Genomic DNA, 25,424 nt, shown 5'->3' with positions numbered 1-25,424 from the left:
AAAAAATAAACTTTAAAAATAAAACACTGTTCTAATGAACCAACCAACTTTCCATCACCCCATTTTCCCGCAGAGGTAGGCAGAGACAATGAAACGCCACACTTTCGTCTTTACAAAACAATTCCCTCCTACATTCATGCATCACCTCATACATCCCGAAAATTATTTCGACTCGTGATATGATCACTTTCAATATTTGAAATACTTGATCATGTTAAATTTTTTGTGGTCTTCCTTTGCTTCTTTTCCCAACCATATAAAAACCCCTTTCTTAATTTTATCAATAATGCTTATGTTAGCCTTGCATTCTTTCCTTATTTCACCATTTGAACATCTGTCGTATTTCGTTGTACTGCATATTCGCCTGCCAGATCGCATTTCAACTGCATTTGTGGAGGTTCTCACCAAAACGTTACATTTGCATTATAAATTATTTTGTAATCAGGAATTCTAGCTTGTAAAATTGTTAGGTTTTGGTGCGATTTAATAATTTCATATTGGTTTAACACAGGATTGGTCACATTTTGTCGCAACTTAAAGAAAGATTTCGATAGAATACAGTAAACAGAACAGATTTGCATTTAAAGGATTTTTTATGCTTTATTGTAAATGTAACTTTTCGGTGAGGACCTTACATTTAGTCTACCTTCATCCTTTTTTTGACAACTCCTTGCTTCACTTCTAAGCGCTTGTACCAGAACTCCGTTTTACATTACTAGTTTAGCTTCGCTGTAAGGCTTTTATTTACTGTAAGTGCTTTTATATACACCCCTAATTCTATTAATATTACAGCCTTGCCCTACCCCTAGTGAATGACCTACTTCCATGTACTTCCATTTTATGGCGTTTATAAACGAGATTTATAACCCATATCAACGACTAATAAAATACCCATAAATATTGTCAGTCTTACTAATTAAATTATTAGCACTCTTTTAAAGTATGTGAGATGTTCGCACTCAGTTATTGACATAATCAACACATAAAAATATCAACTAAGAAAATAATGATAAACAAAAACTTTGTTTTAAATAAATTTTATTTTTGGTACTATTATTGGAACCAACTTCCGACAATTGCTTTGTGTTTTTCTGGGATGGACACATACTAAACTTTAAACAGAGATAGTTATTTATAAACTATACATATTTTTCTGCCTTCGACATAACCACTTAATTTAATACAGAAAATAATAAAAATAATATTAGTGAAAGACGCTGGTACCATAAACCAAGCTAGGAGACAAAATCCCGAACTCTCTTCTAGTGGAACGGAAAACCTGTCGACGATAGTCAGCAGTCCGGCTTCTCCTGAGGAGTTTTACGTGGTTTCCTCCCAGTAACGAGCAAATGCTGAGAAGTTCCTGATTGGCCCACACTAGATTATCCCTCCTGTTCCCAACACAGATTTTTTTCAGAAACACGTTTTTACCTTGACGAAAAAAATACACATAATAATCTATAAACCAACTACCTAGAACTATCATTTCCCCGCAGGGGTAGGCAGAGAGGATGGAACGCCGCACACTGCTGTCCTGACATAAACTCCTCGCTTCCTTCACATCCATATATCTAGTCATGCATGCCCTCCGATTACGCAGACTTTTGACACCACCAGATTTTAAGTTCTGATTGATCTAATCGTGAAGTGATCGTGAAGTTTTCGTTCTGTTCTCCCGCTCACAGTCGCCACATATATTTACTTAGTCATTCTCTTAATATCCATTCGCTCTACATGTCTATACTACCATCATAATCCTTTTACATAATAAATAATAACTGCAACATTTATAACATTTTGAGTGTGTCCAAATACTTGTTCACAAAATCTGGATTATCTCCAATTACAGAACCCTAAATGCCCAGACTTCCATATTCTTCTTCCTCTTTCATGAGATGTCAAAAAATAATAATACTGAAAAAAAATAACATTTGTTTAAATACTTGTTCATCCGATGTACGATATGCATAAATACATTCCTTGAAGAAAAAAGTCTTTAGATTTATTCTGAAAAAAGAGTCATTCAATTTGGGGGTGGTGAAATTTGAGGAGGGTTGATTTTTTTCAAAGCTTTTCAGATTTCAAATTCGAAACATAATATACCGTTTCAAATAGTTATTACAATTTCAGAGTAATACTTTTTTTCCGTGGAAAAACGTTTCCAAATACTTTACATTACGCTGAAACTGGTATGAGCGAACAATGTCCGTCACAGCTCATAAAAGAGGGTATTGTTTTAGAAAATCTCTGGAAAAAATACAAACGAGGGTGAAACGTAGAGAATGGGTCAGACATGATTCTGGCTAATTATTGTAATAGGGTGTGAAAAGAAATGAATTTACAGAATGAGAAATTTGCGATTTTATAAAATTTTAAACCAAATTTTTAAAGAAACGATCCCTCCAAACGTTGGTTTTCTGTAGATGTAATATCACATTAGTATTAATAGGATGGGATTGTAATAATGGCAGTGCACAACGGAGTCCTGGTTCCAACTCTAATGTATGGAAGTGAAACTTGGAGTTGGCAAAAGAAGGATAAAAGTAAACTGAATGCAGTCGAAATGCGATCTCTCAGAAGAACGATGTATGATAGATGTGCGAATAGCGAAATAAGGAAGGAATGCAAAGCTGAGATAAGCATTATCGATAAAATTAAGAAAGGTGTGTTGAGATGGTTTGGACATGTAGAACGAATGAGTGAGGAAAGAACGGTAAAACAAATTTATGAGGCGAATGTTAGCGGGAAAAGAAGCAGAGGAAGACCGAGAAAACATGGCACGATCAGGTATGGCAAATACTTGAAAGCGGTCAGGTTAGGAGTCGTAACAATCGGCGGGTATGTATGAGGAGACGCATGAACGTGGAAGAGGCGAAGAATGTTTGCAAGGACAGAGTGGTGTGGCGCTCTATTCTCTCTGCCTACCCCTGCGGGGAAGCGGCGTGATGGTTAGTTAGTTAGTTAGTTATATTGTAATAACAACATTGATCAGGCCATTCACAATATCATGACAGTTTTGAAAGCGCCGTTTTCAATTTAAGTAGCATTGAAACGGCCATTTAAAATGGCATAACAGTATTGACTTGGCCATAAAAAAGACCAAACAATATTGATGCGGTCATTCAATATAGAGTGTTGAATGACCGTTTTTATAGTGTTATTATGAATAGTTATTTGTAAAAATTACAATGGTACTTTCTTATTCTATGAGTCTTATTCCGCAGTAGCACCGTATACTTCGGTCAAAAGGTTTGTAGCAAAACCTTATACTCTGCCTCAAAGGTCTGTGGTAGAACTGTGTACTTTAGCTCAAAGGTATATAGTAGCACCATGTACTTCGGCTCAAAGGTCTATAGTAGCACCGTGTACTTCGGCCCAAAGGTCTATAGTAGCACCGTGTACTTTGGCCCAAAGGTCCGTGATGCCACCATGCACTTTGGCCCAAAGGTCTATCGTATCTCTGTGTACTTCGGCTCAAAGTTTCGTGAAAGCACAGTGTACTTTGGCTCAAAGATCTATCTATAGTAGCACCGTGTACTTCGGCCCAAAGGTCTATAGTAGCACCGTGTACTTTGGCCCAAAGGTCCGTGATGCCACCATGCACTTTGGCCCAAAGGTCTATAGTACCACTGTGTAATTCGGCCCAAAGATCCGAAGTAGCACTATGTATTTCGGCCCAAAGGTCTTCGGTTCTGGCTTCCATTTCTCACGTACGCTAGTTACAAGACCCATTTGACCCATTCGGGCTTATGCGAGCAGCGTACGCTCGCCGCTGATGACGGCCATTAGAATGTGAGCCGGCGCAAATTGAAACAAAGGATTCGTACGTGATTCCCTTGTGGAAGGGACATTCCAACCACTTAGGCGGAAACTTTCAGGAAATGAGTGGTCTGAAAAAAATGCTAATGAATTTCAGTTTCAGCTTGAAAAGCTCTTTTTTATTTTTAAACATTTAAACACACGTTACGTCTTTGATTGAGGAAAAAGAAAAGTTTGTACATCACGATTATAAGGCTACGATTACATGTATTGACTTCTTCATATCCATTGATACATTATGTAAATAGAAAAAGTCATTTATATGTATATAATAAAAATCAGACTGATAAAAGCAGACTGAATGCAGTTGAAATACGATCCCTCAGACGAATGTGCGGTAAAACGATGTTTGTTAGATGTTCGAATGGTGAAATAAGGAAATAATGCGAGGCTGAGATTAGCATTATCGATAAAATTAAGAAAGGTGTGTTGATATAGTTTGGACATTTAGAACGTATGAGTGAGGAAAGAACGAATAAACAAATTTATGAGGCAAATGTAGTTGGAAAAAGAAGCAGAGGAAGACCGAGGAAAACTTGACACAATCAGGTATGTCAAATACTTGAATGCGGCTGGGTCAGGAGTGAAATAATGTAATAATAAGTGAAATGCATGAACGTAGAAGAGACGAAGAATGTTTGCAAAGGCAGGGTGGTAGGGCGTTCCATTCTCTCTGCTTACCCCTGTGGGGAAGTGGCGTGATGGTTAGTTAGTTAATAAATATCATTTCATTTTCTCTAGACTTTGTACTCGGTAAAGTAAAAAATAAAATGTCTTTCTTAATAAAAAATCGTAATCATTAAATCATGTAGGGCTTTGTACTAATTGGTATTATTTAGATAACTTTTATTTTTATGATTTTACTGTTTTTGGAAAACTTACTAAACCTTTTATGATCATTAAAGATAAGGTACTATTTAGCTTATCTCTAGTACTTTTTTTTAAAATTTATTTAAAATAATTTATTCGTTGAAATAAATAAAACATGACCATTCCAAAAAAGGGTTCAAGTTATATTGCATTATTTTTATTACTTTTTATCGTAGAAAATAGCCTCTGGCATTGGATCTTCATTGAACTCCTCGTGAAATAATAAAAGATTTGTATATATTTTGTTTTTTTTTTTTATTATTTTATTTGGAAAACTACCTTTAAAACTTACCCTTACTCATCATTAAATAATAAAGGGCAATGTACTATTTTAAGTTATTTTTTTTACCTTTTTATATGTGAAACTGCTTTTAAAATCGAAACTAGTTCATCATTAAATAATAGAGAGGGTCAGGGTACTATTTGGTGTAATTTTTAATTTTTTTTTACGTGGCAAACTACCTTAAAAATCTAACCTAATTCATCATTTTATAATAAAGAGTTCGGTTCTATTCAAGGTTATTTTTTTGATTTTTTTCTTGATAAATAACCTGTAAAATTAAACATTATTTATCATTAAATAATTAACGGTAAGGTACTATTTTTTTTTGGAAAACAGATATTTTATAATACTGTACCCAAATTAACCAGCTGCCTGACATACATAAAATAGAACCCGTTCGGGGATCCAAAATAAATTATCTGAAAAAATACTTTATGAAACACACATGTAGTGTTTAGTCATATTTTCTTATATTGTTTTTACCTTATGTTTTTTTTTCTCATTTTTTTCTCATTTGTTTATTTTAAATATGCTTCGTATGCCTTTTGTCCGCCTCCGTAGTGTAATGGTCAGCACGCTCGGCTACCGTTCTGGAGGTCCCGGGTTCGATTCCCAAGGGGGGTAAAATAAATATATGTGATTTTTTCACTGCAATATTTATTCAATATTAACATGGACTGGTACCTGAAGCGGAGGGCTGATCACCTTTCCTTCATGTGTAAACGATCAAGATAACACTGCGTTTATATGACACAGTGCCCTATGCACCATTGGGGTGCGGATAAGGGTTTTATTATATTAATTATTTTTATGCCTATTTATTATATCTGTAATTTTTTTTTTTCGTTTTTTCAAAAATAATTTAAAAAAATCTTTGTTTTTAACTTTATTATTTGTGTTCTAGTCTTAGTAACCTTAATCCTATGTCCCAAAATGAGAAATAGAAATTACTCGGAAATGTTATATTTATGACTTATGTTTGCAATATGTTTTGAAAAATAAATAGATAAATAAATAAATTTTTCTAACATTTGTTGTGTAACTCGGTTTTATCATATTCCGTTTTGCCAATCCATTTACAGTCGCGGCAATTAAAGCAACAATGTTGTTTTTGAGTTGTTACGCTACTCCATTTCACGATTCAATTAAATTTTATTGGCCTGACCTGTTTAAATTCTAGATTTAAGGGTGGAGATCTGATTGAAGCCGATTCTGTGGTTTATGGGTTTCTGTCATCCGTTTATCTGTCCAGGGATGACATAAACTTGAAATATTTTATTTTTATAAAAATAAATAAAATAAACTGTTTTGGACATTAAAACCTTGTTTGACGTTGTGGTATGATAATATGACACTCCTTATCATTCACAGTTCACTTTGTGTAATTTAATTTCATGTCCACTTTTGAAAATATTCCCATTGAGATTCATTTGTCTTCTTTCTCTCTTCTTTCTCGCAATTGTAGAGCGTAATAATTTTACTTTGATGACCTGATGATGCAATGAACATTATGAAACCGGTAGTCATGAATGAGTGTTTATAAAAGTGATATAACACAAATGTGAACGATGTGTGATAAGGAGAGTGTTAAATAAAAATCTAATTGAGGGTTTGTTCAAAATCTCAATATCCTCAAGTTATGCACCTATTGCTTTGAAACAAAGTTGCATTTTTATTCATGTATTCAAATAAGAAAGTTCGTTTTCATTCGCAAGATTTTAAATGTGTCCAAATACTTGTTACTGGATTTTCTCCAGATTTGTCGACAAGTATTTGGAGAGTAATTTTTACATTTTCACTTCTCTACATTGATAAATAAGTTATATGGAATTCCTGGTAAATTCATCTTTGTTATAGTCTCAAAGTGTAAATATTCGGTCGCTTAAATGTTAAATCTCCTTAATTTATTCACCCATTTTTTTGAAATTTTAACACAACGTCGCGTTTACGGATTTACATTTCTCCCCCACATTGCATTGTACGGCCAACCCTATTGGTAGACGACTCCCGGGCATACCACCAAAGAGATGGATTTACATACAGCTGGGAATCAACATCGCAGGAGAGTAATCCCTCTTAAAAACCAAGAAGAAGAAGAAGAACAACAACAAGAAACGTTGCATTTGAATAAAATAAAAATTCAAAATTCTTAAGTGAAAACCAGAAGGTTTTTTTACTACCAATAAATACCGTTTACCATCCCCTAAAAAATTAAAACTAAACCCCGCAATGCCAAGAACGAACCCTTTCATAATACATGTGAGTACTCAATATATTTCAACCCTTATGGGTATTGCTTCCTATTCTAAGGATTGGTTCGAATAATTTTCGTTGACCACTTATCGAAAACACTTCTACGAAATCGGGAATTTCTATGCATACTAAGAAAATTTGGCACGTATCATGCATCGTTAGTGTCTTAGCTTTCTGATATACGTGAGAAAGTATTATTAGATTTATTCGTAATAAATGATATATCACTCACTCCTTTCAACAACGTCATAAATCAATAATCGTCAATTTTCAGTTGTGCATGTTTTCGGAATTCCCAAACAAATGTACCCTATCCCAGGAAAAGCGGCATATTTTTAACTTAAAATTTACCCGCCACAGGGCAGAAAGTATTGTTTTTGCATTTTGAAGAAAAGGTATTAAAAGACATTATCAAACACAGGCACCTAATTAAGGCATTGAGTGTTTGATAATGTCTTAATAAGACGAAACGCGTCACATACTATCATATAAATGTAAATAAAAGTAGAATTCAATCCAATAACCGTGTTTAATCTTGGATATATGGTATTACCCAACAAGAATATGGAAGTGTTGTTTTTGCATTTTGAAGAAAAGGTATGGTTAAATTATTTTTTTTAAACGCAATTTTTTTTCAAATCGAGAAAAAACATTCAGGTTTTACCTAAAACAATCAGTTGCATAGTAAAAAGTTCAATAAGTGTCATGATATTTATTTTTAAAACATTTTATTATATTTTTAAACTTAAAAAACGATTTCCTGAAAAATCAAGTTTTTTGATATATGACGTTGTTGAAAGGAGTGAGCAATATGTATAAATAAATCTAATCATAACTTCTGTTGAACGTGACAGCAACACACTCAATAATAAACATTATTATGGCTTTCAGCCTGCTTCTTGACATATGCTGTCATTTAGCATTTTAAGTTTATTTGATTGCATTCTATTTGAAAAATAATATTGTTTTATTAGCATCATGACATTAAATGTGATATAATGTGTGTGTTTTATTGTCTTTTACAGAAACCTTCATAATGTAATACACAAAATTTGATAGACCCTTCATCTTACTATTTACAAAAGACCACATTACCATGTGAGCATATGATGTCCACAAACTGCCCCCAGACTATTCAAGTCCAGATAATAATTGAAGATAAATTGTCAGCAGTAGACGTCCTTGGTGTCTGAAACCGGTTGCCTTATAAACGATAAAAGATCTATTAAGCTTATATTCCTGGGAGGCATACGAAATCTCTTCTTCTTCTTCCAGCCTTTATCTGCACTCAATGGTGCGCAAGGCACTGCATCGTATTGACGCAGTGATCTTGATCGTTACTTACATGAAGGCAAGGTGATCACTTCTGCCCTTCAGAGACTAGTCCAGAGTAAATTAAAAATTAAATAAATATTAGAGTGTTAAATCAACAATATATATTTTCACCCCCTCTGGCAATCGATCCCGGGACCCTAAACACGGTAGCTTACGCTAACTATTGCACCAGGGAGACGAACTTTTGTAAAAAAATAATATTTTTCACTTTTTTAAGTGAAGGTAGTTTTTAACGTAATAAAAAAATCAAGGATTGAAAATCAAAGATTTTTCACCATTCAAGAAGAAGGAATTTATCCTCTTTAAAAAAGGATTTCCGCTAAACCAAACTTCCTGATGAAAAACTGAATTCTGGAACAACCCCCTTGCCTGAATAAAAGTGTGTATAATCCTATAGAATAGGGTAGTTTAAGTTCTTTATCTCCATTTTAAACACACATCGGAAATAGGGATGTTCCTTTACTCGAGCAATAATTTCAAATTATCGATTTTTTCAATATCGAATAAAGAAAAGTGAGTTAAGTAGGTTTGGGCATGTGAATCAAATGAGTGAAGATGGGATAGTAAAACAAATTTTTAAGTGCGATTGGTAATAGAAGCAGAGGAAGACCGGGAAAATCTTGGCATAAACAAGTATTTCAAACACTTGAATGTGGTCACGTCAGGAGTCGAAATGATCGACGTGTGTATATGAGGAGATACATGAATGTGGAAGGGGCGAAATTGTTTGCGAAAATAGATTGATGTGGTGTTCAGTTCTCTCTTTCTACCCCAGCAAATCAGCGGTGTGATGGTTAGTTAGTTAAATATTTTCTACATATAATAAATTATCGTATATTTTCGTCTGCCTCCGTAGCGTAATGGTCAGCACGCTCGGTTACCGTTCTGGAGGTCTCGGGTTCGATTGCCAGTATTCAAATAATTATAAGTGATTTTTCACTGTTATATTTATTCAATATTACCCTGGTCTGGTACCTGAAGCGGAGGGCTGATGACCTTTCCTTCATGTATAAACGATCAAGATAACACATCGTGTATATGACACAGTGCCCTATGCACCATCGGGGTGCGGATAAGGGTTTTCTCCATTTGGGAAGTATGTTTTCTAGGGATGGAAAGATTGATAACGATATGGAAAGAAGAGTGAATGCTGGAAACAGTGAATGGTGTTCTAAACTTAGTTGAAGTAAATAAAAGCCTATGAACGAAAACTACACAAAGAAGTCCTGGTTCCAACCCTAATTTTTGGAAGTGAAACATATTAGATGTCGGTAAAAAAAGGATGTGTGTGGACTGAATGTAGTCAAAATACCATATTTAAGACAAATATTAGGCTAAACGATGTATGATGGATGTCCGAATGGGGAAATAAGGAAAGAGTGCAAGACTGAGATAAGCAATTTCGATAAAATTACTATAAGAGTATTGAGATATTTTGGAAAAATGAATCAAATGAGTGGAATCAAAAATGAATGTTGTTGGAAATGGATTTTGTAGTAAAACTTGGCATGGTCATGTATTTTAAATAATTAATCATACCAAGCTAGTGGTCAGGTCAGCGACGTTTGGAAATATTGTTTAGAAAAACATATTGGGGAGATATTATATCCTCTCTGCCTACCCCTGCTGTGAAACGGCATGATGGTTAGTTTGTTATAAATCTTTTTCTTCTTTTTTTTCTTCTTCTTCTTCTTTTAGGACTAGGTCCTGTCATTCTCGGGTCACTCCTGGAAGGTGGAAGAAAAGCTATCCTTCCGTCGTTTAGGTGGTCTTCCTGGGGGTCTGATCCCGCCTATGCTGCTGTCTGCTGCCACCCTCACCACTCGATCCGAACTCGCTCTTCTCACATGATCTCTCCAGAAACGTCTTTTTTCTCTTCCTTTTCGCACAACATCGCAGATTTTTCTTATATCTGAGTTTCTAACTCTGTCGCGAAGTGTTAGGCCTGCAATGGGTCGTAGAGTCTTCATTTCCAATGTCCTAAGAAGGCTTTTTGTTCTAAATAATTTATTAAATTGTTATAATGTATAATGTTATCTTAGTACAAAATAGCAGTGTTAATTTTCAATCGTATTTCAAAAATTAACACTCCAATTTTCATATTATTTTTTGACATCTCATCAAAGATGAAGAAGAATATGGAAGTCTGGGCATTTACGGGGCTTACGACCGTCATAGGCTGGTTTAAGTGATCACTTTACACACGTGTAACATTCACCAATTCTACCCATTATTGACAACCACACTACTCATATTCTTGGAAGTTCTATATAAATGAACCAATTTAGAAACTTTATTCTTGAATCACTAGAACTTCACTAGAGACATCTATTGGTGAGATGTAAAGAAGCTTTTTTTTTTTACTAAGCAGAAACTCCTATATTAGTATGTGAGATCCGAATCCTGGATTATAATCACACACATAAGAAATGCCAGAAAATACCATTTTCATTTTTATTATTAAGCTTATAATTTGACCAGATAATTTATTTACAACATTTTGAGTGTGTCCAAATACTTGTTCACAAAATCTGGATTATCTCCAATTACATGAGTTATTTTCATATTATTTTTTGACATCTCATCAAAGATGAAGAAGAAGAATATAGAAGTCTGGGCATTTACGGGGCTGACGACCATCATAAGTGGGTTTAAGTGAAAAATACTCCTATAATTGGAGATAATCCAGATCTGTGAACAAGTATTTGGACACACTCAAAATGTTGTAAACTCTTATTTTCAACTACGAAAATCAATTTCAATCGCAATTCTAAAATGAACACTTATATTTTGAACTACTATTTTCTCAACATCGCATTTAATATCGAAACTTTAAACGTCAAACTTCTCCTCAGAAATCCAGTCTCAAATAGGATATTCATCCGCGAGAATCTAGCGTTTTTATTATCCAGGCAATTTAGTGCGGTTTTAGACGAAAATCGTGATATCCTTGGGATAATTGGTAAAGTTAACAGGGTGGAACACATTCATAAAACTATTTAGCCCTAAAGACATTGCTGAAAGGGTGACCCTCTTAGTAACCCCGTCGTCACTCTTGAACTAAAACGGCGTACTATATCATAGAACCAAATTTGGCGACTGAAAAAAGCTATCTGAAAAACCCTTAAAAACTAGTAAATAACTCATAATAACGCTGGTTGGCGCTGGCCATTGGTTTCCATAATCAAGAATTACAAGAGTTGATGGAGGACTTAGATCACCCTTGTTGTGGTTTTGGAAGATTCTCAGTAAAATATTGTAAGTTTTATGAATCTACAAGAAAGAAATCCATAATCAAAACAAATAAAATTTAATATTTTTTCAAAAAAGTCTGAGAATTTAATTTGGTGCCCACAAACGGGTAAATTAAAACATAAGTGTTTATTTAAAAAAAATCATTAATGATTTATCATTGTTTTTATGAACGTATTTAAATAGTATTTTTAAGATACAATTACATTTTATTTTTAATAAAGTTTATAGGTTATGTTAATTATCATTAATGATATTAAGAGATTATTATTTTTATGAACGTTTTAAAACTTTATTTGTAACATACATTTACATTTATTTTGTCCGCCTCCGTAGTGTAAAGTTCTGGAGGTCCCGGGTTCGATTCCCAAGGGGGGTAAAATAAATATAAGTGATTTTTTCACTGTCATATTTATTCAATATCACCCTGGACTGGTACCTGAAGCGGAGGGCTGATCACCTTTCCTTCGTGTGTAAACCATCAAGATAACACTGCGTTTATATGACGCAGTGCCCTATGCACCATTGGGGTGCGGATAAGGGTTATATTATTATTATTATTATAAAGGTTATGTTAATTATCATTAATGATTTAAAGAGATTATATTTTCTGTGAACGTATTCAAACTTTATTTGTTGGATACATTTACATTTTATTTTTAATATAGTACTTATATAGGTTATGTTAATTATCATTAATGATATAAAGAGATTAGGTTTTTTTATGAACTTATTTAAACTTTATTTGAAAGATACATAAACATTTTATTTTTAATATAGGTTTTGTATTGAATACTCTCTTTATAATTTCAACCATTAAAAGGGTTAGATTATGTTCTACACTTTTAGTTTAAAAATATAGATTTTAAAGCATCTCGCTATTTTCGAAGGTTAGTTTCAGCTTATAGGAGTGGGAAATTGCATGGAAATTTTCATCAATTTTCCGTGCTGAAAATTGGTAAAAAGTTTTCAGGGATTCATGAATTTTACAAATATTTCTCAAAGTCAACGGGGGAGATTTATCTCTTAAGATGGAAATCTCTTTTCTTTACGTGGAGTCCTGAGTGCACAGATGGCTCACTTGACACAGCCATTGCGGAACCAATTTGGAGCCATATTAGTCGGTATTTGAATTTTATTAGAGAAAATAAGAGGGTTGATGTAGAGAACAAATCGACCAAACTATTTTCACGTTTTGTCGAAATTTTTGTTTACAAATTCTGGATTTCGCTCCACTTAGGACTTCGTTATATCAAGTTTTTTTTTATTATTATAGATATCTCAATATATGTAAATAGATGGAAAAAAATACAGTAAACAGAGCATTTACAGGGCTTTCGACCTTTTAGAAAGAAGAAAGAAGAAATAAGAAACAAGAAACAAGAAACAAGAAACAAGAAACAAGAAACAAGAAACAAGTAACAAGAAACAAGAAACAGGAAACAAGAACCAAGAAACAAAAAACAAGAAACAAGAAACGAGAAACGAGAAAATAGACACAAGAAACGAGAAACATGAAAGAAGATGGAAGAAAGAAGAAAGTAGAAAGAAGAAAGAAGAAATAAGAAACAAACAAGAAACAAGAAACAAGATACAAGAAATAAGAAACAAGAAACAAGAAACAAGAAACAAGAAACAAGAAACAAGGAACAAGAAACAAGAAACAAGAAACAAGAAACTAGAAAGAAGAAAGAAGAAAGAAGAATAACAATAACCAATTACCTTCGTCAATAAATCACCCGGTACGCCCCTTAATGCAACTGTGGCTACGCGTACCACTAATTGGGAAACGTTGACATAATATAATAATTATTTGGGGCTTTTACGTGATGCCGGAAGCGTATTCCATTGAACGGCTGGTTCATTTACGTTGTCACGACCATATTGATTTTGTCCCAAGGCAACTATACTACATATTACGCTAAGTACACTACCTATAACGTAAACACAGTCTCAATAACCAAATCAATTAACATATCATGTTCGCTTGCAATTTACCGTAGAGAGCTAATCATGTTTGCAGCTTATTCCAGTTAATATAACACGAAATTCAATGTGAGAGAGAAATATAAGCGATAATGGCGCAAGTCGAAGTATTATATCGCTCACTCCTCTCAACAACGTCATAAATAAAAAATCCTAAATTTTCAGTTGTTCTTGTTTTCGGAATTCCCAGAAAATGTACTATATCCCAGCAAAAGCGGCATATTTTTAACTTAATATTTACCCGCTGCAGGGCAGAAACTGAAGTTTTTGCATTTTGAAGAAAAGGTATTGTTTCATAATATTTTTAAATATACCAAATATTTTTCAAATGGATAAAAAAAGCATTCAGGTTTTATCTTAAAAGATCAGTTGCATAGTAAAAAGTTGAATAAGTGGCTTGATATTTATTTTTAAAACATTTTATTATATTCTTATAGGTACTTTTAAAACGATCTCCAAAAAAAATATATTTTTTTATAGCTTACTCCTTTCAAGAACGTCATAAATCAAAAAACTTGATTTTTCTGGAAAACGTTTTTAAAGTTTAAAAATATAACACAATGTATTAAAAATAAATATCAAGCCACTTTTCGAACTTTTTACTTTGCAACAGATCTTTTTAGGTAAAACCTGAAGGTTTTTTCTTCATTTGAAAAATATTTAGTATATTTAAAAAAATAATTAAACAATACCTTTTCTACAAAATGCGAAAACAACACTTTCTGCCCTGTAACGGGTAAAAATTAAGTTTTAAAAATGCCGCTTTTTCTGGGATATAGTAAATATTCTGGGCATTCCGAAAACATGCACAACTGAAAATTTACGATTTTTGATTTATGACGTTCTTGAAAGGAGTGAGCGATATATGACGTTGAAAGGAGTGAGCAATATGTACATACTTAAGAAGGGGAAAAAACAATTTCGACGTTGTCGTATGTAAAACTGTGATCTTCTACCTAATTTATATGCGAAATTTAGACGAGAGGGCAATCAATTATCCAGCTTTCTATAAGTGAATGTTTAGTAACGCTAAGACAAGGCAGAGAGTCTCTGAATTAATTAGAAATATTCCAGAGTTAATGAACCGCTATGTGGCGCAAAACGAAGCTTCTCAAAATATGACGTTAAATAGTTACAGGGTACAATCGCACTGAAATATATTAATAAGCATTCTTTTTATTTAAAATTAATGCATTATTTAAATTATTTCTTTTTATTCTTAAAACTGAATTTAAGAACATAATTTGAGGCCACTTAGTTACATATGTGTATTTTTTATTGTATTTATAGAATTTTTATCCAACATTAGCTTTACAGACATGCACACTTTAACTTTAGGTTAAGAATACAGAGGTTTAGAAGAAAAATGTATATGTATGTGTGTATGTATGTAAGCGTATGTGTGTGGAATTCAATATCAGAATTAAAAAATATCTAAGGTGCCTTTATAATATTTTTTCTTAATTTGAAGGCCATAATTTTAATAAATCGACGAGTATAGAAATTTTACATGTTAATAATCTAGTAAAATTAGAAATAAGTAAAGCAATTAATAAAGACTTACTCAGAATAAATAAACAACTGAATTTTACTTCATGTCAACTTCTTTCTCTCATTCAATTATTTTATTTTTGTACAAATGTCAGATCGTATCGTATCGTATCATATTTTTTTAATGAATACTGATATTGAAATGATAATTCCGAAATTGGTAGTTACGAATTAGTATTTATAAAAGTGGTATTACACAAAGAAAACGATGAATGATAAGGAGTATTCAAATATGTACATCTTTCAAAAATCAATGCAATATGGATATTCAACAATGGGGAGAAAAGTGAACGTTACACATATGTGTAAAGTGTTCACATTAGCCAGCTGAATGTTAGATCGGAAGCTCTGTGATACTCGGACTTCCATCTTCTTTCGTATAAAAATTATATATGCTCCAACTTGAAACATCTATAATGTATATTCTTGCATATACTTCGACTTCGAACCTCCGAGATGAAGACTCTCCGATCCATAGCCGGAAACACATTACGAGACCGAGTAAGAAATACCGACATCCGGAGCATGTGTAAGACGGAAGATATCGTGAGGTGGGGACGACAACGAAGGCGATACTGGAATGATCACGTAAACAGAATGTCAGATGACAGACTTCCACGTATCGCCCTTCGAGGAATCCCTGAAGGACGCAGACCTCCAAAAATGTGGAAAGACAGCTAGGAGACAACATCTCAAGCGCTACAAATGGAGGCACGAACAGATCCTTAGGATCTAGAAAAAGAAGAAGAAGAAGAAGAGCATATATTTGGTTTTTGCTACGTCAGCCTTTGCATCGTCAATAAATCATTATAATTGATATTGAAAAAGCAATTTTAACCGCTAATAAAAGGGCACCAGTTCCTTGAATATCCTTTTGAATATAAATTACAATAAGATCATGAATCTCCTATTTTAAATTAATTTACTACCCACAGTTTGAGAAACTATGCCTCTCTAGAGAGAGGCCATTATCTCTTGTAAAAAACTAAATCATGGTTTACAGGTAGGATAGCAGGTGGTGTACTCAAGAGGGAGATAAAAACTTAGTCTCTCCTCTCTTTTCTTCCTCCTTGTACAGGATCATTATTTATTTCATTCACTATCACGAGGATCCACTCACTCAGAAATGTAAATTGCTAGCTCAGAAATATCAAAACTTGAAACTCGCCAAACTGAAAATGAAACTGCGCTTATTTTAAGTGTGTGCTTAATTTTACACTGAGGTAAGTGTAACGGCTATAATTGAAGGGTGTTTTTTTAACCTACCCTTCAATTGAAATTTGTTTTTTATTTATCTTTAAAAAAAGCAAAGTTCACTTGTTTAAAATCTTAAATTCCTTAAAGTAATTCAAGGATTCCTAAGAAGTTTTTACACACTGTTGCATTCTAATATCCATGTGTTTTTATAAACCTGTAATCGGTGTTTCAGCCTGTGACAGGTATTAAAATAATAATGGCCTCTGGTGAAAAAAATACTGACATGGCAGTACCATCTGTTGAACGTTCAAGCAAAAAACGCAATACTAAAAATTGCTTAAAATGTGCTTCCCGACACTGTTATCACGTAACAGTTTCAATGTTTTTCATTTCATTGTGGTTTTAAACTTATATGGTATATAACAACATTGCAATGAAAATTTATGGGTAGAATGGTGAATGATGCACAACGTATACTTTTAGTATCCAATTACAGGTTGTTATCTCTGTAAATGCTGAAATTTCCATAAAAAATGCTTTTTCAACTATGTAGAAAAACCAGTAAAAAAAACGAAGTTTTAATTTTTTTAAATGGAATAACCTGGATTGCCTCTGCATTTAAAGGATTGTCGATAGGGAAGGTAAATGTAAAAAAAAACATCACAAACACCCAGACCAATTGGAAATAAATAAAACTTGAATTTATTTTGTACTTGGTTTAATCCGATATTTGATCTCAAAGATCATACTAAAAATATTGCATTTACTAAAATATCACAGAATTCAATACTCTCCTTATCATTAATCGTAATATAACAAACAATAATATAACATATGTAATATGGTAATATAACACTATCCTTATCATTCATGAATGATAAGTGTTATTTTATTATACGACAAAGTTAACAATTTACAACATTTTGAGTGTGTCCAAATATTTGTTCACAAAATCTGGACTATCTCCAATTACAGGAGTTATTTTCATATTAAATGAAAATGGTATTTTCTGGCGTTTCTCATGTGTGTGATTATAATCCAGGATTCGGACCTCACATACTAATATAAGAGTTTCTGCTTAATAAAAAGCTTCTTTACATCTCACCAACAGATGTCTCTAGTGATGTTCTAGTGATTCAAGAACAAGGTTTCTAAATTGGTTCATATATACAGAACTTCCAAGAATTTGAGTAGTGTGGTTGTCAATAATGGGTAGAATTGGTGAATGTTACACCTGTGTAAAGTGATCACTTAAACCAGCCTATGACGGTCGTCAGCCCCGTAAATGCCCAGACTTCCATATTCTTCTTCATCTTTGATGAGATGTCAAAAAATAAAGTTAACAATGCTTGTAATATACAAAATACATCTCAGAATTGTCTATATTAATACCCGATCGTTGAAATATGATACTAAACTATTGAATCTCACCGCACTATATCAACAGCCCTCTACAACATAAATTGATGAGTTAAATTAATTGTTTTCATTAATTAAGGGTTGTTTTTCATAGGCGCTTTGGTGTACTAAAATAATTACGAAACCTTACACCAAGCAACGGAATTACAAATGAACTCAATTTGCAACCTCGAGGGAAATATTTATCATAATGGTAATTAGAATAAAACTTAGAACTTTTTCCTGAAAACATTAAAGTTTCAGGTTTCCTGAATGGCTGAAAGATTTTTCACGATAATTATTTTCAGTCCTGAATTATTTCAGCGCGATTAATAGCCAGGAAACTTCTAAACTTTTATGATTAATTGGTTAAGTGTTTAATAAGAGCACTTTTTCTTTTCAAATTATTTTATTATTGAGCTTATATCAAAATGGAGATGGAACTTATTCCTGTAGTATAAGATATCCTGATTTTGACCGCCTTCATGGTATTATGGTATGAGTATTAAGCTATTATGCTGGAGACTCTGAGTTCAATTCGTAGGGGGATCATAAATACTATAAGTGATTTTTTAATTGTTTCGGCATTAACTTTGTGGTAAGACATGTTACAATGATTAAAGAAAACACTTGTTTTTTACCACTTGAGTTTTATTAAAGACTACATGTTTCAGAAGTTAAACTTCCATCATTCATTTATAAGTTATTATACAGACCTGAATGATGGAAGTTTAACTTCTGAAACATGTAGTCTTAATAAAACTCAGGTGGTAAAAAATAAGTGTTTTCTTTAATCACTTTAAGTGATTTTTAAAACAAATATTTAAATTCAATTTTTTCATCTCAACATAGATGAAGAAGAATATGAAAGTCTATCAAAGGGTAGTTAAATGTTCACTTTACAGACGTGTAACATTCATCTTAATTGACAAACACACTACTCAAATTTGGAATTCATGCAAACATATATGATTCATCTTATGACGTTACGTGCTTGATTTACCAGGGACCCTTTTATTTGTAAGCAAGTTCTGAACCCGGAGTATTTCACATACTGGGTAACGCCTGAAAATCCGATAATTTTTTTTTATGAAACTTATACTTTAATGAATTATTTTATTCACAACAGTGTATCCAAATACTTAAATAAATAAATGAAAAAAAAATCAATGGTAAGGAGCTAAAATTTCGGTAAGGACGAAGCCCGGTCACTGGTCAAATAAAATATATGTGGAAAAAAAACTACATTGCTGTCATATAAAATACAGATCCACCAAAAAATATTCGATAACTCAAAATCAAAAAAAGATAAATTACAAAAAGTGGTATTTATGAAATTTTATGCGGAGATTGTGATAAAAAATATATATGCCAAACCGCGAGAAATTTAAAGATTAGAATTAAAGAACATCGTAGCGGTCTTGTTAGTGATTATTTTTCGGAATTTGCAAATAACATAATAGTTACAAGTCACTCATTCCACTCTCATAAATTAAAATAATAACACATTGTTCCACATAAAGGCCAAATAATGAATTATTAAGAAAATTTAGAAATCTAAAAAAAAATAATTCTAATAATAATTTATCCACTAATATATTGTTTCAAAATTTCATTTTTTCTTAGTTTTCAAACTCCGCCCCTTGACTAACCCCCTCCTTCTAACTTTCCCCTCTCCTTATTTATAGAACAATTTTATATTTTATATTTTAGTTATTATTCAGACCTGACGATGGAAGTTTAGCTTCCGAATCTAAGTCTTTAATAAAACTCAAGTGGTATGAAAACAAGAATTTCCTTAATCATTGTACAAAACTAGAAACTGAAAAAATTGGCACAGCGTACTGAATTGTATGTTCGAGAGTCCCATCTTAATGAAATTTTCTGATTTTTTTTTCAGAGAGACGCAACACGTGGCGCCGTACTACCAGCAGCAGCCGCAGCACGCCGCAGCACGTGGCTGCTCACTCGGCCGCCAGTACGGAAACCGACCTGGCCGCTCTGGACACGCATGAACTGTGGTTACCCGACACTAGGTGAGAAAGTCGTGTTACATATTTATATATGTACATATATATACATATATATAAATATACATATATATAAATATATATATATATATATATATATATATATATATATATTATATATATATATATATATATATATATATATATATATATATATATATATATATATAATATATATATATATATATATATATATATATATATATATATATATATATATAGATATATATATATATATATATATATTATATATATATATATATATATATATATATATATATATATATATATATATATATATAAATATATATATATATATATACATATATATATATATATATAGATATATATATATATATATATATATATATATATATATATATATATATATATATATATATATATATAAATATATATATATATATATATATATATATATATATATATATATAAAAATATATATATATTATATATATATATATATATATATATATTTATATGTATTTATATATATAAATATATATATGTATACATTTATATAATATATATATATATATATATATATATATATATATATATATATATATATATATATATATATATAAATATATATATATATATATATATATATATATATATATATATATATATATATATATATATATATATATATATATTTATATATACATATATATATTTATATATACATATATATATATATATATATATATATATATATATATATATATATATATATATATATGTATATATATATATATATATATATATATATATATATATATATATATATATATATATATATACATATATACAATATATATATATATATAATATATTATAAATTTGTTCCACAAAATGTCTAAAATAGTGTATTCCATAATCGGGCAAAAGAATAAAACTGTAGTTGCAATACTTATTTAGTTTTATTAAGATAAGAAAAAATACATAAAACAAATGAGTTATTTAATTTCACAAGTTTGTTTTTACTCTGCTGTAAAATTTAGATATACCCCTTTGTCTTTACACTACCGATATCTTCCCCCTATCCCAACTTATCATTTTGTAGACTGTTGAAGTCAGCTCTCCACATCCTCAGGTTGTAGATCCTTCTATCATTAACACTCACACAATGACATTAATTAGATACACGCATTTCCATTGTATGTTGGTAATAAATCAAATATTAATTTAATTTTTTTCAAATATTTTAGAAATGATAGTATATAACCACTCACCGATATTTCAGTCTTTTCAAGAGGTACCTGTCTCTTTGTCAGGCCAATCAGTACATCACCGTTCAAAAACAGTCGAAAATCTTGGATTAAAACATAAGGGATTATAGTACACCAAATTTTACTTTCATAAAATTTAAAAATGACTGACCACAAAAAAATGCTATACTTAAATATTGATATTAAAATACCTAAATTTCAAAGAAGCCATTCAATACCATTATCATTAAAATTACCATTCAATGTTATTTTTCTCATCTGATAAAGTTAGACCCAGAAATCCCGGTATGATTCCAAGTGCAAATACACCGCACCGTATTTACACAGATATTGTAGATTTGCTTAAGTAATGAAGCGTAACGAAGAGAACAGAATCTGAAACTCGTTTATCTTAATAATTAAGGTATTAATGGCAGATTTCAATTCAGAGTTCAGTATTAAATCCGAGAAATTCCTTCGTACTTTTAATATAAATCATCCGAGCAATTATATCAAAAGTTTTGATACCTCATTCTGACTCCCGATCGTAAATCTGTCGGGCTGAGTTTGTTTGACCTTCATTTTGCATATAACGCGAGATAATAAAAGAACCCTTGAGATATTATTTTTTGACATCTCAACACAGATGAAAAAGAATATGGAAGTCTTTGCATTTACGGGGCTTACGACCGTCATAGACTGTTTTGAGTGATTTACTTCACTTGTATGGAAGTGAAACATGGAGTTGGCAAAAGAAGGATGAAAGTAGACTGAATGCAGTCGAAATGCGATCTCTCAGAAGAATGTGTAACAAAACGATGTATGATAGATGTGCGAATAGTGAAATAAGGAAGGAATGCAAAGCTGAGATAAGCATTATCGATAAAATTAAGAAAGGTGTGTTGAGATGGTTTGGACATGTAGAACGAATGAGTGAGGAAAGAACGGTAAAACAAATTTATGAGGCGAATGTTAGCGGGAAAAGAAGCAGAGGAAGACCGAGAAAAACATGGCACGATCAGGTATGCCAAATACTTGAAGGTGGTCAGGTTAGGAGTCGTAACAATCGGCGGGTATGTATGAGGAGATGCATGAACGTGGAAGAGGCGAAGAATGTTTGCAAGGACAGAGTGGTGTGGCGCTCTATTCTCTCTGCCTACCACTGCGGGGAAGCGGCGTGATAGTTAGTTAGTTAGTTAGTTAGTTACACTCTTGTAACATTCACCAATTCTACCCATGATTAACAACCACACTTCTCAAATTCTCGGAACATCTTTATAAATGATTCAAATACAAAAAAAATAGTGCTGGAATCACCATAATTTCACTAAAAGCATCTATGGTGAGATGAAAAAAGCTTTTCATTGAGCATAAACTCTTTCATTTGTATGTGAGGTCTGAATCCTGGATTAAAATCACATACACGAAAAACGCTAGAAAATATTACTTTAATTTTTATTGTATAATAATAACTAGTAATTCCGAATTTTAACACAAAATGCGGATTACTCAAAATATTGTATTTTCATCTCTTGACGAGAATATCTGTAGTTCTCGATACCAGTTGACATTAATAAACTCAAAACAGGTATTTTACAAATAAAATTTTGATAATAAAAACCAAACATTATTTCGTTTAGAAGTGAATTAATGTCCTTAATGATAGTCAGTACAATAAACAATGAAAATAAGCCTATTAAACGAGATACCTGTAACGAAATGCTTTTTGATACTCAACGTTAACGATTTCATATTAAAGATATAATCTTTTTTATATTTCTTCTGCGATAAAGCCGGCGCAATAAAGCACGGTAATGAAAGCTTTGATATGGAGCTTTTTTGGCTTACTCGTGAGTTTATTGACTTAATATTTTTGTCCTTGGTTTCTGTGAACCACAATTTATTATTCTTTTTCTTTTTCCTACTCACTTAAAGGCGAGCTTTTTTTAAAGCACCGTTTTTCATTGTTGTAGGCGGCTATCCTGTCAGGAATGCCTACAGAGCCTGCAACTCTGACCATAGAATTCTGTCATCTTCTAGGTCTTCAAGGTAATCAAATACCTAGATGCATCTAACAAAACGCAAACCACGGTTACTTTTGAATAAATTTTCTTCGGACATGTCCCCAAATTCTTTTTCCTGCTTATAGATCCTCGAATCTGTCAGTTTCGTTATCCGTCTCTCGTGACGTGGACTGCCAGCTGTCAAGCCATCTCTTTGGAGGTCTTCCACGTGGTTTTCTTCCGTCTGGGTTCTAGTGAAGATCAATTCGGGCCAGTCTATTTTCTTGCATTCTATTGACATGGGCATTCCAGAATCGTCTTCGCTGTCTTCTCCACCTGACTATTGACATTGTATTACACGTTTACTAAAATATATATATATATATATATATATATATATATATATATATATATATATATATATATATATATATATTATATATATATATATATATATGTATATATATATAATATATATATATATATATATATATATATATATATATATATATATATATATATATATATATATATATATATATTTATATATATATATATATATATATATATATATATATATATATATATATATATATATATATATATATATATATATATATATGTATATATATATAAATATATATATATATATATATATATATATATATATATATATATATATATATATATATATATGTTCCTGAAATTAGGTAGTTTAGTTGTTAATCAAAGAGTCTTTGCTAAATAAAAGCTTTCTCAATCCATCCATAGATGGCTGTTGTCAACTTATTCGTAAAGTGTCATGAGATCAATGAGAAATGCATGAGTTACAAAAAAATGAGTAGAGTGGTTGTCAATCATGGTTAGAGTGGTGGGCATTACAGAATCGTCTTCGCTGTCTTCTTCATCTGACTATATCCATTGTATTACACGTTTACTGATCTCTTGAACTAGCCTTTGACAAGTCGTAAACCCTGTAAATACCCAGACCTCCATGTAGTTTTTCATCTGTTAAGATTTCAAATACAAAATCTATAAAGAAAAGTACCTTATATAATAAAATTGAGTATGAGGATGGTATATTACAAATAAAAACTACCCGAATATTTATGGTATATGTATGTAAGGGTGAAGAATGCGCTGCCTAGTATTTCAAAAGGGTAAAACAGCGGAAATTTGAATAGCTACGCTAAGGGATGAAAAAAAAACTATAAACGGAGTTTAAATATTATCTTTCTCAGATATTTCGTTCGCCTTGTGATCTGTGAAGTTTAATATATCCCAGTGTAGTGGCAATACAACGCACTACTTTGATATTCAGTCCATTTATTTTATTGAACTTTTGATGCCTTACAGATATCTAAAAGAATACGAGGTATTCTGAGATGCGTTGGTGAGAAAAATGACTGACTAAAAGACTTTTATTCACACAAAATGGTGAATAGGGCACTACATCAAAGTGATTTTTTGTTGACTTGATCGTTTATTACATATACTGTGGAAAATTTGTCAATCCTGCATTTCGAGTATTGGTCCAGGGTTATATTATTACACTGGCCAACAATTTACAACTTTTATTTTGTAACTGGTATGAAAATATGATATTATACCTGATCTTTATGCACTTTGTATAGTTGAATTCAAAAACAAAAGCAAAAAAATGTAGCTCATCAGATTTTTTAGTTATGGATATTTTAAATTCTGATATTGAATAAGTTTATCTTATTAATTATGTAAAAATATATTTCTCCGCCTCCTTAGTGTAATGGTCAGCACGCTCGCCTACCGTTCTGGAGGTCCTGGGTTCGATTCCCGGGGGGGTCAAATAAATATAAGTGATTTTTTCACTGTAATATTTATTCAATATTACCCTGGACTGGTACCTGAAGCGGAGGGCTGATCACCTTTCCTTCGTGTGTAAACGATCAAGATAACACTGTGTTCATATGAAGCAGTGCCCTATGCACCATTGGGGGGTGGATAAGGGTTTTATTATTATTATTATTAAAAATATATTTAAACATATAATGCTCTCATATTAAATATTATTTAAGTTAATTATTTCCACTGTTACTCCATACTTATCTATCCTTTTTTCGAATCCCTAAAACATGTCTAGATACCAACCACTATTACGGTTTCAACGCATGGGTTCCAAACAACCAATAATATGAGTGTAACATCAAAACTTGACGTGATACAAGCTTGTCACCAT

At 31.8% G+C, this 25,424-nt stretch overlaps 1 protein-coding gene across 1 annotated transcript in view; it reads left to right on the top strand.

The window, feature by feature from the left end:
* The window catches only part of 5-HT2B (5-hydroxytryptamine receptor 2B), a 145,945-nt gene that overhangs the window by 108,186 nt on the left and 12,335 nt on the right, over positions 1-25,424 (top strand). Inside the window, exon 4 of the mRNA XM_088268818.1 lies at positions 19,845-19,980. Within this exon, the coding sequence (XP_088124944.1) occupies positions 19,845-19,980 (136 nt within the window). The remainder of the gene's footprint in view (positions 1-19,844; positions 19,981-25,424) is intronic.

The sequence above is a fragment of the Brachycentrus maculatus genome, unplaced genomic scaffold (assembly GCF_059751285.1).
Source record: "Brachycentrus maculatus isolate JH-2025_06_01 unplaced genomic scaffold, ASM5975128v1 h1tg000331l, whole genome shotgun sequence".
Classification (NCBI taxonomy): Eukaryota; Metazoa; Arthropoda; class Insecta; order Trichoptera; family Brachycentridae; genus Brachycentrus; species Brachycentrus maculatus.
This window is presented reverse-complemented; position numbering and strand designations above follow the sequence as displayed.